At 41.4% G+C, this 16,933-nt stretch overlaps 1 protein-coding gene across 2 annotated transcripts in view; it reads right to left on the reverse strand.

Annotated features, from left to right (window-relative positions):
- The window catches only part of LOC109899146 (syntaxin-binding protein 4), a 59,214-nt gene that overhangs the window by 14,456 nt on the left and 27,825 nt on the right, over nt 1-16,933 (reverse strand). For both annotated transcript variants that reach the window (XM_031835418.1, XM_020494200.2), the window contains 3 exons: nt 8,514-8,635; nt 7,224-7,313; nt 7,037-7,102 (listed from right to left, as the gene is read on the reverse strand). In XM_031835418.1, the coding sequence (XP_031691278.1) occupies nt 7,037-7,102; nt 7,224-7,313; nt 8,514-8,635 (278 nt within the window). The remainder of the gene's footprint in view (nt 1-7,036; nt 7,103-7,223; nt 7,314-8,513; nt 8,636-16,933) is intronic.

A 16,933-nucleotide genomic window follows, 5' to 3' on the forward strand; every position in this document is an offset into this window, starting at 1 on the left:
AGAGTCAACACCTGCCCAGGGACTGCGGTTGAAAATTAGCCGGTTGGCTAAAACCGGCACTTTTACTGAAATGTTGATTAATGTGCACTGTCCCTGTAAAAATAAAAATAAACTCAAACTCAAACACGCTAGGGCAGAGTCAACACGCTAGCGCAGAGTCAACACGCTAGAGTACAGTCAACGCGCTAGAGTACAGTCAACACGCTAGAGTACAGTCAACACGCTAGAGTACAGTCAACACACTAGAGTGGTGTTAACAGGCTATATCCGAGTCAACACGATAATCAACACACTAGTGTTAACACGCTAGAGTGGTGTTAAGACACTAGAGTAAACATGCTAGTGACACATGATGGATGATGGGACTACCTTGGAGAGAGAGACAACCTGACAGACTAACCTACATAATTACATAAGGTTATGTAATGCTCTACATAGAAAATTCCCAGTAGTTTTTCCTGACCACTTGACCTGAAAGAACTCCTAGCCGTACCTGATACTATGATAATACGGTAGATAATTGACACAGAAGGCTCACATGTGTTGTGGCCAATCTATACAAGCTGTAGCGGAATATTGAGTTGCAGTTCATGGTTAACAAAAAACGTGGGATGGTGATGCCTCTGAAGACTTAAAAAAAACACTGTTTCGTAAGCCTAGTGGCATAACATGCATTAGTCTGTCAGTTAGTTCAAAGTTCAAACCCTCTAGCCAATGTTCTATTATCAATATGTAGGTATGTGGAAAACCTCAATATAGCCGTCCAGTTATAAAGTCTCAGATGGATTTATTTATTTTCTTCCACAAACTATTTCTCTGTGTGATTGTGTGTGCCTGTGGTCAATGCTGATCCCTGCTGTTGGCTAAAAATAAACACCTAACTCTCTGTGACCTAGATCTCCCCTGGTGTTCCCTACATGGAACACGTGTGCACACACACACACACACACCAGTAAATGGGCACATACACATGCACACATTCATTGACTTGCCCCACACACACACACACACCAGACCATCTGTTCCTGTGACTGGAATACTGGGAATTCTATATATTCTCAGAACCGACGTTCAGAGAACAGAAGGAGAGAGAGCGAGAGAGAGCGAGAGAGAGCTAGAGAGCGAGGGATAAGATCACTTAAGCTGGGATACATCTCACAGTCATGTGATAGAGTTGCCCGAGTTAGCAATGACCAACAGCATCAGTACACAGGAAGGGCACGATAGGGCAGAGCAACATACAAGCTGTAACTCTAAACACTGCGTAAGCCCTCAATATTGTATCTTTATATACTGTTAGTCTGTGTCTCTCCTTTTCCCCTCAGCTCTACAAAAGAGCCTTAATAAAAGATCTAACCAAACCCCATGCAAACTGATCAAACATGGATTTATCAGATGGCGTTGTAAACCTTCACAAAATAGCGACAGCAGGACATGTCCCTGAATCTATTCAATACATAATTCAGTTGTTTTACTAGTAAATGATGTATTTTCTTTATCCGCTTGTGTAATGTTTGTGTGCTGGCTGGGATGACAGCAGGGATTTAGTTCTGTAATGCTGCTACCCTCTGAGCCTGAAGCTGCTGGGTCTGCAGGGAGCACTATACAGAGCTCTTAAAGGCAGCATCCCAAATGGCACCCTATTTCTTATATTGTGCACTTAGCAACAGTCATCAAAATTGTTAAAAAGGTTTTAAAAGCATTTAATATATTTGATCCCAGGCAGTGTCGCGACCAGGAGACCCATGAGGTGCCGCACAATTGGCCCAACGTCGTCCGGGTTAGGGGAGGGTTTAGCCGGCCGGGATGTCCTTGTCCCATTGCACTCTAGCGACTCCTTGTGGCATGTCGGGAGCATGCATACCGACTTCCGTCTGCAGTTGTACGGTGTTTCCTCCAACACGGTGCGGCTGGCTTCCGGATTAAGCGGGCTGTGTGTCAAGAAGCAGTGTGGCTTGGCAGGGTCGTGTTTCGGAGGACGCATGGCCCTCGACCTTCGCCTCTACAGAGTCCGTACAGGAGTTGCAGCGATGGGACAAGACTGTAAATACCAATTGGATATCACGAAATTGGGGAGAAAAAAAAAGAGGTAATAAGTAAAAAATATATTTCTAATTAATGCAACAGCTGGATAGTGTGTGAAGATACTCCAAACTTTAAGAAATGTTATAATCCTCAGATATTGACTGAATTATTACACATAAAACATTTTACTGGCACAGACAAATAATGGAGTTTTACTTTTATTAGAATGCACTAATTTATACATTTTCTTATGGTAACAGTTATTTTTTATTATATTCTGTGTTCATATAAAGATAATTATGTGTGCCTAATTTACATATAGTATATTTGCATATATGCGTAAATTAACATAACGGGGAGGAACAGGGCTGCAACACTTGTGCCATCTTCCCTAACTGCACTGTCTAGACTGCCTCAATAATTACTGTTGTTGTCTTGTTCACTTGCATAATTCAACAAGTGTGTTAATAGCAGGATACCCTCAGATTCAAAATCAACACGCTTGGCTCTACATTATACCTATCTAAACATACTTTACATTGTTTGTGAGAAAATACATAATATCGCTATAATCCAAGTGTTTCTTTCCGTTAGTTGCCTTCATTTCAGCGCATCTAATTTGTAAACATTTCAACTGTATTAAATTGACTTTTTTCAATTCCACAAAAAATTAACACCCATCAAGTTATCTTTGTTCTCTTTCTTCTGATGCAAGTGTCGAGACGGTGAGTTAAATCCCAGACAAAGCTTTAGCGTTCTTGTGGATTCAACGGAAAGGCAATGCGTCCTTTTGAGCTCATGTGTTTGATAGCGGGAAAAAAACAGGCACAAGCAATTCCCTTAGGGGCAAGGTTTAATTTGAGGAAGAAAACTCTCCAATGGTGGTCCTTGAATCAAATAACGCATATGTGACAAAGTAGATGATAATTCAAATGTATATAAAGCGTTGTAGAAAAATATAAAAGCAAAGTGTCGGTACCATGTTACATGAAATGAAATTTAAAAAATACTAGAAATGTTCCATACGCACAAAAAGCAGAAGCTGATTAAAAAGCACATTCATTACACAGGTGCACCTTGTGCTTGGGACAATAAAAGGCCACTTTAAAATGTGCAGTTGTGTCATACAATGTAGTCACAGATTGCAATGCTGACTCCAGGAATGTCAATCAGAGATTTTGCCAGAGAATTGAATGTTAATTTCTACCATAAGCTGACTCCAATGTTGTTTTAGAAAATGTGTCAGTACGTCCAACCGGCCTCACAACAGCAGACCACATGTAACCACACCTGCCCAGGACCTCCACCATCCTGCTTCGTCATTCTGATTGGCTGGGCCTGGCTCCCCAGTGGGTTGGCCTATGCCTTCCAAGGACCACCCATGGTTGCATACCTGCCCAGTTATGTGAAATCCATAGACTAGGGCCTAATTAATTAAATTCAATTGACGGATTTCCTTATATGAACTGTAACTCAGTTAAATCTTTGCAATTGTTGCATGTTGCGTTTATATGTTTGTTCAATATACATGTACACTACCGGTCAAAAGTTTTAGAACACCTACTCATTCAAGGGTCTTTCTATATTTTTACATTGTAGAATAATAGTGAAGACATCAAAACAATGAAAAAACACATATGGAATCATGTAGTAACCAAAAAAGGTGTTAAACAATTCTAAATGTATTTCACATTTGAGATTCTTCAAATAGCCACACTTTGCCTTGACAGCTTTCCACACTCTTGGCATTCTCTCAACCAGCATCATGAGGTAGTCACCTGGAATGCATTTCAATTAACAGGTGTGCCTTCTTAAAAGTTAATTTGTGGAATTTCTTTCCTTCTTAATGCGTTCGAGCCAATCAGTTGTGTTGCGACAAGGTAGGGGTGGTATACAGAAGATAGCCCTATTTGGTAAAAGACCAAGTCCATATTATGGCAAGAACAGCTCAAATAAGCAAAGAGAAACGACAGTCCATCATTACTTTAAGACATGAAGGTCAGTCGATATGGAACATTTCAAGAACTTGAAAGTTTCTTCAAGTGAAGTCATAAAAACCATCAAGCGCAATGGTGATACTGGCTCTCATAAGGACCGCCACAGGAATGGAAGACCCAGAGTTACCTCTGCTACAGAAGACAAGTTCATTAGAGTTAACTGCACCTCAGATTGCTGCCCAAATAAATGCTTCACAGAGAACAAGTAACAGACACATCTCAACAGCAACTGTTCAGAGGAGACTGCGTGAATCAGGCCTTCATGGTCGATTTGCTGCAAAGAAACCACTACTAAAGGATGATCTTTGCATGTTTATTTCACACCGTGAAGCATGGAGGAGGTGGTGCTATGGTGTGGGGGTGCTTAGTTGCTGACACTGATTTATTTTGAATTCAAGGCACACTTAACCAGCATAGCTACAAAAGCATTCTGCAGCAATACGCCATTCCCATCTGGGCTTAGTTGGACTATCATTTGTTTTTCCACAGGACAATGACCCAACACACCTCCAGGCTATGTAAGGGCTATTTTACCAAGAAGGAGAGTGATGGAGTGCTGCATCAGATGACCTGGCCTCCACAATCCCCAGACCTCAACCAAATTGAGATGGTTTGGGATGATTCGGAACGCAGAGTGAAGGAAAAGACTGTTGGAAAAGTATTCCAGGTGAAGATGGTTGAGAGAATGCCAAGAGTGTGCAAAGCTGTCAAGGCAAAGGGTGCCTATTTGAAGAATCTCAAATATAAAATATATTTGGATTTGTTTAACACTTTGGTTACTACATGATTCCATAGTTTTGATGTCTTCACTATTATTCTACAATGTAGAAAATAGTTTAAAAAAGAAAGAAAAACCCTTGAGTAGGTATTCTAAAACGTTTGACCGGTAGTGTAAGTGTAGCCTACATGTCTATGTAATATAGCCTCTAGTAGCAACAATTATTTATGTTGCAGAGGCAGTAGCTTATGTTGGGTCTGCAGGAGGGACTCCGACAAGAAGCTCGTCATGTATTCGTAATCTTTATTTAAAATGGTTTGCTTGTACTTCTGCCCAAACCTGGTCCCGGAGGGCCAAAACACTTCTGGTTTCCATCCTCTCCTTTTAAAATCAGGGACTAATTCAGATCTGGGACACCAGTTGAGTGCAATTAACTATCAGGTAGAAACAAAAAACTGAAATGTTTCAGCCCTCCGGGACCAGTATTGGGCAGCCCTGGTGTAGAACTTAATCTGATAACCAGGTAGTGACTACATAATATGCAATCAGTGTCGTGACGAACATGATGTACAGGAGGAAGATAGAGGGATATGGAGAAACCAAATAAATATGTTACTATCCTAGTGCCTGTTGGGATATATTACATTTGGAAATTGATCTGTGTGCTTTATGCTTCAGAGGATGAGTCCCAAATGACACACTATCCCCTAAGTGCACTACTATGGGCCTAGTCAAAAGTAATGCACTATATAGGGAATAGAGTGTCATTTGGGATGCTACCAGAGAGAAGAAGAGGTGTGCTGTGTCAATGACTCACAATACAGGGAGGATCTATTTAGGGTGCACCCGCCTCTATGTTCACTGTAGGCTCACACATTATACAGTAACCCTACACGGTGCCGTCCGTAGAGAGAAAAGATGCTTAGGAATGATGACGACATGCATGGAGGGGAAGTTTGAGAGAGTGTGTGACTGCTCTAGGGTCCCGTAGCGAATTAAGGAGTTCATAATGAGGGGTTTGTTGGTTTCAGTATGTGACGCTCATGTGGTTGGGTGTATGCAGTATGTGATGCTCATGGGTTATCAGTTTATCACCGTGTCCGAATACCCCTTGATGCATTCTACCATAAATTACAGGGTTTTTGGGTATGCAAAAATAGAAAGTGTTACAGCATGTGAAATGTCAAATGTAGTAAATGCCAGGATGTCATACTAATTTTGGCTTTTCATCTACTAGAATTCTCCGCACACGGTTGAGGAAGAGAATTGTCTTTCTCTACCCACGTGTGTTTGACAACAGCTGATAATCAGATAAGGGGACGTGCTGTACAAAAAAAAAACGAACGAATGGCGGGAATTAACGCAATTACACATTAGGGGCTCCCGAGTGGCGCAGCGCATCTCAGTGCTGGGGGCGTCACTACAGACCTTGGTTCGATTCCAGGCTGTGTCACAACATGTCGTGATCGGAGTCCCATAGGGTTGCGCACAATTGGCCCAGTATCATCCGGGTTAGGGTTTGGCCGGGGTAGGCCGTCATTGTAAATAAGAATTGATCTTAACTGACTTCCCTAGTTAAATAAAAAAAACATGACGCATTCTTAGTATGGATGAGCTTAGTTTATATTCGTTGCTTACTGCGTTTTTACTAAAAAGTACGTTCTAAATAGTATGTAGTAAGATTAGTACAGTACACAGTATGTCGTTAGTAAGTAGTAGGCAAGGCAGATTTCAGACATGGTCATCCACAAGACAAACCTGGACAATCTTGTATGAAGTCCACAGTCTAAGACCAAGAAAACACCATCGCTTGCTGAATATAAACTGTAATCTAGATACATGCATTTAAAAGACTGCATGCTAGTCCTATGCTACCTCTTCACGACCGGTCATTAACAAAACGTCAGTTGGACTCAAGCACAGGAGGTTGGTGGCACCTTAATTGGGGAGAACGGGCTCGTGGTAATGACTGGAGTGGAATGGTATCAAACACAAACACATGGTCTGCAGGTGTTTGATGGCATTCCATTTGCTCGGTTTCTGCCATTATTATGAGCCATCCTCCCCTCAGCAGCCTGATATGGCCTCAAGTGTCTGGTTTGTTCTCTGCTTCTTCATAAGACAAAGAACCCTACAGAATAAAACGCATGTATGTAAGTGTGCATGCTTGTGCAGAGCGCCCTCTGGTGAATGGGCAAACTACGCACCCCCCAAAAAAGCTCAACAAAACCAGCTAACTTCCAGTAAGTGAGCTTCAGATGTATGTGTAAGGTCAGATAAAGTATACTAAAATCACCTGTTTGACCATGTTCAGCTCTTCCTGCATCTGCAGGTGATGTCTCTCTGACTCTGCCAACTGCTCCTGGAGAATGTAGAGACACGGCAAGAAAATTAAAAAAAGTCTATATATTCTCTAAAGTCTACACACAAATGTTCCTGTTGTCTGACCTACTAATGTTTGATTTTTCTAACTCCTGTGATACCTGTAGTTTCTTGATCTCTCTCAGAGCCTCGATGTGGTCTTTCCTCAGTCTCTCCATCTCCTCCAGGTCATCAGAGTCAGACAGTGAAGGCTGACAGATAAAGGACAACAGGGACATTAGACAGAGACAGTGAAGGCTGATCTAACCGTGAAGGATGATCTGGAGAGACAGGAAGACAGAAGGACATGAATAAAGGCTCTACTTCACACAGTCACAGCAACGGAACATGGGATAACAACTTGTCAAAGGCTTTACATCAAACAGGCATTACCAGCATGCATAGCATCAACACAGGAACACATCATTAAAATAACATGTTACTACATGATTTAGTTACAGCCTGTATTACACTCTCACACACACACACACACACACACACACACTACAACACAGGAACACATCATTAAAATAACATGTTACTACATGATTTAGTTACAGCCTGTATTACACTCTCACACACACACACTACAACACAGGAACACATCATTCAAATAACATGTTACTACATGATTTAGTTACAGCCTGTATTACACTCTCACACACACACACACTACAACATAGGAACACATGCATATAGGCCAGTGGTTTTCAAACCTATCCTCAGGGACCCCTAGATATTTCACAACTGTGTTGTAGTCCTGAACTAGCTCACCTGATGCACCTAACATGGGCTTGATAATTACAGTAGTTGACAAGTTGAATCAGGTGTGCTAGCTCTGGAACAGTTCAAATACATGGAACAGATGGGTGTCCCAACATATGGGTGTCCCAAAACCCCTAATAGATTGGTTACTGAAGACTTTACTGCAAACATATATTGTACAATCACACTACTACACACAATCACCTTCAAGCAGAGCATCAACAGGTCGACATCCATAACCACTACTACACTTTACACATGGATGTTTACTACAGCAATGCTACAATAGAGAAACACTGTTAGTGCAGGGATGGGCAACTCTAGTCCTCAGGGCCTGATTGGTGTCACACTTTTCACCCAGCCATATAGCTGACTAAACTAATTGCATTCTAAACTAAAGACCATGATTAGTTGATTATTGGAGTCAGGTGTGTTTGCTGGGGCTGGGGCAAAAGTGTATCACCAATCAGGCCCTGAGGACTAGAGTTGCCCATCGCCACCTTAGCGTAAGACAGAGCTGCAAATCATCATACCCATTTAAAATTTTGCAGTCTGATGTGCACTTAACCAACTACAATGCATTAGCTTTGACGTCTTCACAGAAGAAAACCCTAGAGGCTAAAGTGTACAGTATTAATATCTCCTACCGTGTTGGTAGGTGACTCTAGGAGACTGGAGAGGTCATCTGACACGAACCTGGAGCCTTGACCTCCGACCAATGACTCCTCAAACTGAAGCTTGAACAGCTCCCGTGTCAGTGTCTCAAAGTCTGCACACAGAGTAATAACATGTGTTTTATAATCACAATCTATAAATATAGATGCTCGTTGCATAATTTTGTATCGCTGAAAAACACATAAGAAAAGACTGTTGCCTGTTGTTAAAGTTTCAATAGAAACATGCTACATTATACATACAGTTGAATTCGGAAGTTTATATACACTTAGGTTGGAGTCATTAAAACTCGTTTTTCAACCACTCCACAAATTTCTTGTGAACAAACTATAGTTTTGGCAAGTCGGTTAGGACATTTACTTTGTGCATGACACATGTCATTTTCCCAACAATTTTTTACAGACAGTTTAAGAAGAAAAAAAGCAAATCAGCCAAGACCTCAGGAAAACAATTGGAGACCTCAAGAAGTCTGGTTCATCCTTGGGAGCAATTTCCAAACACCTGAAGTTACCATGTTCATCTGTACAAACAATAGTACGCAAGTATAAACACCATGGGACCACGCAGCCGTCATACCTGTCATGGCCATCAAAAGAACTAGACCAAAGCGCAGCATGGTGAGCATACATATTCCTTTTATTTAGGATGACGCCAACAATAAACAACACAACTGTGACGCTTAAGGGCTATGTACCACAAACAAAGTTAACTACCCACAATCACAGGTGGGAAAAAGGGCTGCCTAAGTATGGTTCCCAATCAGAGACAATGCTAGACAGCTGTCCCTGATTGAGAACCATACACGGCCAAAACAAAGAAATACAAAACATAGAAAATAGAACATAGAATGCCCACCCAAATCACACCCTGACCAAACCAAAATAGAGACAAAAAAAGCTCTCTAAGGTCAGGGCGTGACAATACCGCTCAGGAAGGAGACACGTTCTGTCTCCCAGAGACGAACGTATTTTGGTGCAAAAAGTGAAAATCAATCCCAGAACAACAGCAAAGGACCTTGTGAAGATGCTGGTGGAAACAGGTACAAAAGTATCTATATCCACAGTTAAATGAGTCCTATATCGACATAAACTGAAAGGCCGCTTAGCAAGGAAGAAGCCACTGCTCCAAAATTGGGCCAAAATTCACCCACTTATTCACCCACTTATTGTGGGAAGCTTGTGGAAGGCTACCCAAAACGTTTGACCCATGTTAATCAATTTAAAAGGCAATGTTATCAAATACCAATTGAGTGTATGTAAACCTCTGACCCACTGGGAATGTGATGAAAGAAATAAAAGCTGAAATAAATCATTCTCTCTAATATTATTCTGACATTATACATTCTTAAAATAAAGTGGTGATCCGAACTGACCTAAAACAGGGAATTTTTACTTGGTTTAAATGTCAGGAATTGTGAAAAAAAATGTGTTTAAATGTACTTTGCTAAGGTGTATGTAAACTTCTGACTTCAACTGTATGTATTGTAGAGGAAGTTCTCTGGATGAAAGAACATTTATTATAATGTCCTCTTTCAATAAAATCAGCAGACTTGTGTGGTCAAGATAACCCACATGAAAAAATACTTGAAGTATACTATGGTATAAATACAATAGTATTCACTGTAGTGCTTTTGCATACTTGACTGTTGTATTCACTGTAATGTTTTTCCAGATACTGTGGTATTTACTGTAGTATACTGTAGTATTTACAGTTTACTATTGTATACATACTGTAGTAAAGAAAACTGTAGTGTATTCTATAGTAATTAATGTAGTGTTTTTGTAGATTGTAGTATAGTGCAGTATTTAACTGTAGTGTTTTTGCAGACTGTACTACACTATAGTATTTACTGTGGTGTTTTTTCAGGCATTACTGTAGTATTTACTATCGTGTTTTTGTTGTATTATCTTTGACACAAACACGGAGGCTTTCTCCATCTGGAAACCTACTGGAGAAATACTAAAAGATCAAATGTTCCATAACTTGTAGGTAGGACTGGGGTCTGGACAGATAATTCAGCACTTCTGCTCTTTTGTATAACCTGTAGAGATTATATAATACAGTTTACTGTAGAATTCTATAGTACGTGCTGTAGTATTCTATAGTAAACTGTAGTATTTTTTTCATGTGGTTGCTGACACATGCCAGATCTTACAATGCCTGGATAGGTATTTTACCTATCAACTAACCACATTATATGTTTTGGCAATCTGGTGCCCGACGGCACAGTCAATGAAATTACATGCAATCATGGGTTGATGCATGCAACGTCTGAGCAGGAGAACGCGACCAGAGATAGTGAACGTGTTAGCTAAGGTAAAGTGGTAAGGTACAGTAAATGTCAGCGTTAGAAAGCTAAGGTAAAGGTTAATTAAGGAGCTAGTGTAATGTTGGATGTGTTCAAGTTAGAGTCAACATAAAGATCAGGGTTAAAATGAGGGTACAACTGTAAAAATGACTCTGGATCAATTAACATTTTTTGCATCAACTAGTTTTGAATTAGGTTCTCAATGAAACATTTTTTTTTGTTGAAACTAGGGTTGAAAAATTACAGGAACTTTCAATAAATTCCCTGGTTTTCCTGAAATCCCAGTTGGAGGAATCCCAGAATAAGAGGGAAAAGGCAGGAAATCCAGAAATATCCAACCAGGATTGCTGGGAAACCAGGGAATTTATTGAAAGTTCCCAGAATTTTGCAACCCTAGTTGAAACCAAATACACTGCTAAAAAAAATAAAGGGAACACTAAAATAACACATCCTAGATCTAGATTCGTAATAAATACTTTTTCCTTTACAAAGTTGAATGTGCTGACAACAAAATCACACAAAAATGATCAATGGAAATCAAATTTATCAACCCATGGAGGTCTGGATTTGGAGTCACACTCAAAATTAAAGTGGAAAACCACACTACAGGCTGATCCAACTTTGATGTAATGTCCTTAAAACAAGTCAAAATGAGGCTCAGTAGGGTGTGTGGCCTCCACGTGCCTGTATGACCTCCCTACAACGCCTGGGCATGCTCCTGATGAGGTGGCGGATGGTACCCTGAGGGATCTCCTCCCAGACCTGGACTAAAGCATCTGCCAATTCCTGGACAGTCTGTGGTGCAACGTGGCGTTGGTGGATGGAGCAAGACATGATGTCCCAGATGTGCTCAATTGGATTCAGGTCTGGGGAACGGGCGGGCCAGTCCATAGCATCAATGCCTTCCTCTTGCAGGAACTGCTGACACACTCCAGCCACATGAGGTCTAGCATTGTCTTGTATTAGGAGGAACCCAGGGCCAACTGCACCAGCATATGGTCTCACAAGGGGTCTGAGGATCTCATCTCGGTACCTAATGGCAGTCAGGCTGCCTCTGGTGAGCACATGGAGGGCTGTGCGGCCCCCCAAATAAATGGCACCACACACCATGACTGACCCAACGCCAAACCGGTCATGCTCGAGGATGTTGCAGGCAGCAGAACGTTCTCCACGGCGTCTCCAGACTCTGTCACGTCTGTCACATGTGCTCAGTGTGAACCTGCTTTCATCTGTGAAGAGCACAGGGCGCCAGTTGTGAATTTGCCAATCTTGGTGTTCTCTGGCAAATGCCAAACGTTCCTGCACAGTGTTGGGCTATAAGCACAACCCCCATCTGTGGACGTCGGGCACTCATTACCACCCTCATGGAGTCTGTTTCTGACCGTTTGAGCAGACACATGCACATTTGTGGCCTGCTCGAGGTCATTTTGCAGGGCTCTGGCAGTGCTCCTCCTTGCACAAAGGCAGAGGTAGCGGTCCTTCTGCTGGGTTGTTGCCCTCCTACAGCCTCCTCCACGTCTCCTGATGTACTGGCCTGTCTCCTGGTAGCGCCTCCATGCTCTGGACACTACGCTGACAGACACAGCAAACGTTCTTGCCACAGCTCGCATTGATGTGCCATCCTGGATGAGCTGCACTACCTGAGCCACTTGTGTGGGTTGTAGACTCCGTCTCATGCTACCACTAGAGTGAAAGCACCACCAGCATTCAAAAGTGACCAAAACATCAGCCAGGAAGCATAAGAACTGAGAAGTGGTCTGTGGTCACCACCTGCAGAACCAGTCCTTTATTGGGGGTGTCTTGCTAATTGCCTATAATTTCCACCTGTTGTCTATTCCATTTGCACAACAGCATGTGAAATTTATTGTCAATCAGTGTTGCTTCCTAAGTGGACAGTTTGATTTCACAGAAGTGTGATTGACTTAGAGTTACATTGTGTTGTTTAAGTGTTCCCTTTATTTTTTTGAGCAGTGTATATATGATTAAATTCCGACTTTTATGTTTGATTACTAACAAACCTAGTTGCAACCTATTTCTTTCAACACGCAACTTACCTTTCCCCTTTGGTTAAACTTAATAAATAACATAAATACAAAATAATATATACAGTACCAGTCAAATGTTTGGACACACCTACTCATTCAATGGTTTTTCTTTATTGTTACTATTTCCTACATTGTATAATAACTATTGTATAATAACTATGAAATAACACATATGGAATCATGTAGTAACCAAAAACGTGTTCAACAAATAAAAATATATTTGAGATTTGAGAATCTTCAAAGTAGCCAGTCTTTCCCTTGATGACAGCTTCGCACACTCTTAGCATTCTCTCAACCAGCTTCATGAGGTAGTCACCTGGAATGTATTTCAATTAACAGGTGTGCCAGGTTAAATTTGTGGAATTTCTTTCCTTCTTAATGCATTTGAGCCAATCAGTTGTGTTGTGACAAGTTAGGGGTGGTATACAGAAGATAGTCCTATTTTGTAAAAGACCAAGTCCATATTATGGCAAGAACAGCTCAAATAAGCAGAGATATGACAGTCCATCATTACTTTAAGACATGAAGGTCAGTCAATGCTGAACATTTCAAGAACTTTGAAAGTTTGTTCAAGTGCAGTCGCAAAAACCATCAAGTATGATGAAACTGAGAACCGCCACAGGAAAGGGAGACCCAGTGTTACCTCTGCTGCAGAGGATACGTTCATTAGAGTTACCAGCCTCAGAAAGGAGACTGCGTGAATCAAGCCTTCATGGTTGAATTGCTGCAAAGAAACCACTACTAAAGGACACCAATAATAAGAAGAGACTTGCTTGGGCCAAGAAACATGAGCAATGGACATTAGGCCGGTGGAAATCTGTCCTTTGGTCTGGAGTTCAAATTTGAGATTTTTGGTTCCAACCGCCATGTCTATGTGAGATGCAGTGTAGGTGAACCGAAGATCTCTGCATGTGTAGTTCAGACCGTGAAGCATGGAGGAGGAGGTGTGTCTGGTGTGGGGGGTGTTTTGCTGGTGACACTGTCTGTGATTTATTTAGAATTCAAGGCACACTTAACCAGCATGGCTACCACAGCATTCTGCAGCGATACGCAATCCCATCTGGTTTGGGCTTAGTGGTACTATCATTTGTTTTCAACAGGACAATGACCCAACCCACCTCCAGGCTGAATAAGGGCTATTTGACCAAGAAGGAGAGTGATGGAGTGCTGCATCAGATGACCTGGCCTCAAACAATCACCGACCTCAACCCAATTGCGATGGTTTGGGATGAGTTGGACCGCAGAGTGAAGGAAAAGCAGCCAACAAGTGCTCAGCATATGTGGGAACTCCTTCAAGACTCTTGGAAAAGCATTCATGAAGCTGGTTGAGAGAATGCCAAGAGCGTGCAAAGCTGTCATCAAGGCAAAGGGTGGCTACTTTGAAGAATCTAAAATATATTTTCATTTGTTTAACACTTTTTTGGTTACTACATGATTCCTTATGTGTTGTTTCATAGTTTATGTCTTCCCTGTTATTCTACAATGTAGAAAATAGCCAAAATAGCCGAAAAACCTTTGAATGAGTAGGTGTCCAAACTTTGACTGGTGCTGTATATATACACACAACCTCTTTTTTCTTCATGTTGTACTAAGTAGATTTTTACTTATCGAAATTGCTTCAATTGTGGTGCAAGCAATTCCATCTAAAAACCTGTTAATCAAGATATGACATTGGTTCTTTAACATTAAATAATGACTCCAAACACTTTCTTTACATAAGACTTTCACAGTAAAGGGACATACCACAGCTGCTCTTTCACGGTGTATGTCAATTAATATGTTATTAACATAGGCCTATAATATGTGTCATAAAGATCGACTGTTTTCTAACTACTTGCAAATACGAGCATTTCTGCATCTCCCCGGTAGAAACGCACCTTTAACATTTCCTGGTTGTGAGCAAACCACAATATCCAGAATTTATAGCAATAGCAAACAACGTTGAGAATGGGTGTCAACAGGTAGCTAACGTTACTTGCTGGACCAACCACTCGTTCATAGTACATCAGCTTGCGAAGCACTATTTATTTTTGTGTCGACAACAACTGTAAAGTTTAGTCATGAATTAGTGCTCAGTACCTTGGATGTGCAAACTACAAGCATGCAGACTGCTGGGGTAACGTTTCATTGATTACCTTACTAAGGTGTCGAGCAGAGGTAATTTAGCTAATTTAACTAACTAGCGAATTTGTTTATCTAAAGCAAAATCTAGCTTGCTCGCTTTCATAATACTCTGGCTAGACATTGCAAGGCAAATCAATGTAATTAGCCAGCTGCTATCTGGCAATGTGATTTGTTACGTTGCAAGATAACGTTAGCTATATTAGATTATGTTAGCTAAAGCCTACCGGACCATATCTAACCATTTGCTAGCTAGCCAACTAACTACTGCAGAGGCTAACGTGACTGGTCTATGTGTTCTATTTCCAGAGTCCGATCCAATCAAGATCTGCAACAGCATCAACAGCAAGCTCAGCACCAGGAACTAGTGTTACGGCCCTACTACACTCCAGCCATCGGACGTCCGGCCTGCCATCAGCCATTGAGGGAACGCTTCCTTTGAAATCAATGAAAGCTGCTATACTGCCCACATTACGTCACACCCAATAGATAGATTAGCTGTTAACATCACAAAAATGATACGCTCGCTTTAAATGGGGCAGAAGTCCGTGTTGTTGTGATTCTGGATGGCCAGATAGCTAGCAACAAAGACAATAATCTACCATCTAGGGAATCGTAGGTGGCTCATTTCAGCTAGTTTTATCTTGTACTTGATAATATGTCTTGTTTTGAGGTGTTTTGACTGATGTCATGTCAATGCTTACATGGCAAAAAATTTGCTGGCCAGCTAACCAGCAATTGTAACAATGTATTTGAGAGACAATAAGTGCTCATTGTGCATATGTATTTATGATTTCAATAAACATTGGAGATGAAATGTTTACATGTTGTCAACAATCTAAGACAACCCTGTCTATTTGGCCCCATAGCGCACGCGTTGGATTCTCTTGTCTACAGCAGCGTCCAAGGTCAAGAATCGAGGTTACAATTCGATGGATGACGCGTGCGTTCATCTTGTGAATGGAAAAAAATAGATTTTGGTTGGTTTCTGGTGTAGCAGATAGAACGTCACATTGACACAATGCTGATTGCAATGCGTGTAGTGTAGCTGACTTATAAGTCAATTTTGCTAAGTCTTTCCATGACTCCATGATGAGCAAATAAATATGCTGGAGCTTGGCATCAACATGGTCCGTGTCTTGATGTCATAGTTGGTGTGTTTATAAGTAGGCTACAACTTCTACTGTTGTTCTCTCTGTATGGAGGCTTAGTTGATTGTTTATGCTTGAAGTCTAAATTGGAGAAAAGCAGAATAAGGATGGGATGGTGTGGGTGACTGACTGGTGTCTGTTGGGGATGGGTATTGTGTGTGAAGATTAGTATGCATGACTCTATTGACACAAGGGGGATAGGTATATATAGTACCTTGTTTCAGTGTGTATTGATGGGGACAAAGTAGTAAAATGTTGGCTAATCACAGACTACTGCTGATGATTACCGTGACACCAGTTTCAACCGTAGATTATTTAGACCCATTGGATGAGACTTTCAGCAGGGAACAAGTTCAAGATCAACATCATCTGACTCAGAAGAGGAAGAGACTGCACGGGGCTGGCAAGAGAAAGTGTCTGAGTCCAAGGTCATGGAACTCATGAAGTTCTGCCAGACCAGCTGCCATTGCCCAACAAGATGAGGTTCACCAGCCGAATAACATTTTGCCAACACCTCATACATATTCAGTTAGACTGATGTTGTAATGTAATATAGAACAGTGTTGCCCAACACTGGTCCTCGAGCACCCCCAACAGTACACGCTTGCATTTTAACCCTGGACAAGCACACCTGATTCAACTTGTCAACTAATCATCAAGCCCTCAATGAGTTGAATTAGGTGTGTTTGCCATGGGCTACAACAAAACTGTAATGTTGGGGGTACCCGAGGACCAGGGTTGGGAAACTGATATAAAAAGTCTAGTAT

The sequence above is a fragment of the Oncorhynchus kisutch genome, linkage group LG11 (assembly GCF_002021735.2).
Source record: "Oncorhynchus kisutch isolate 150728-3 linkage group LG11, Okis_V2, whole genome shotgun sequence".
Taxonomy (NCBI): domain Eukaryota; kingdom Metazoa; phylum Chordata; class Actinopteri; order Salmoniformes; family Salmonidae; genus Oncorhynchus; species Oncorhynchus kisutch.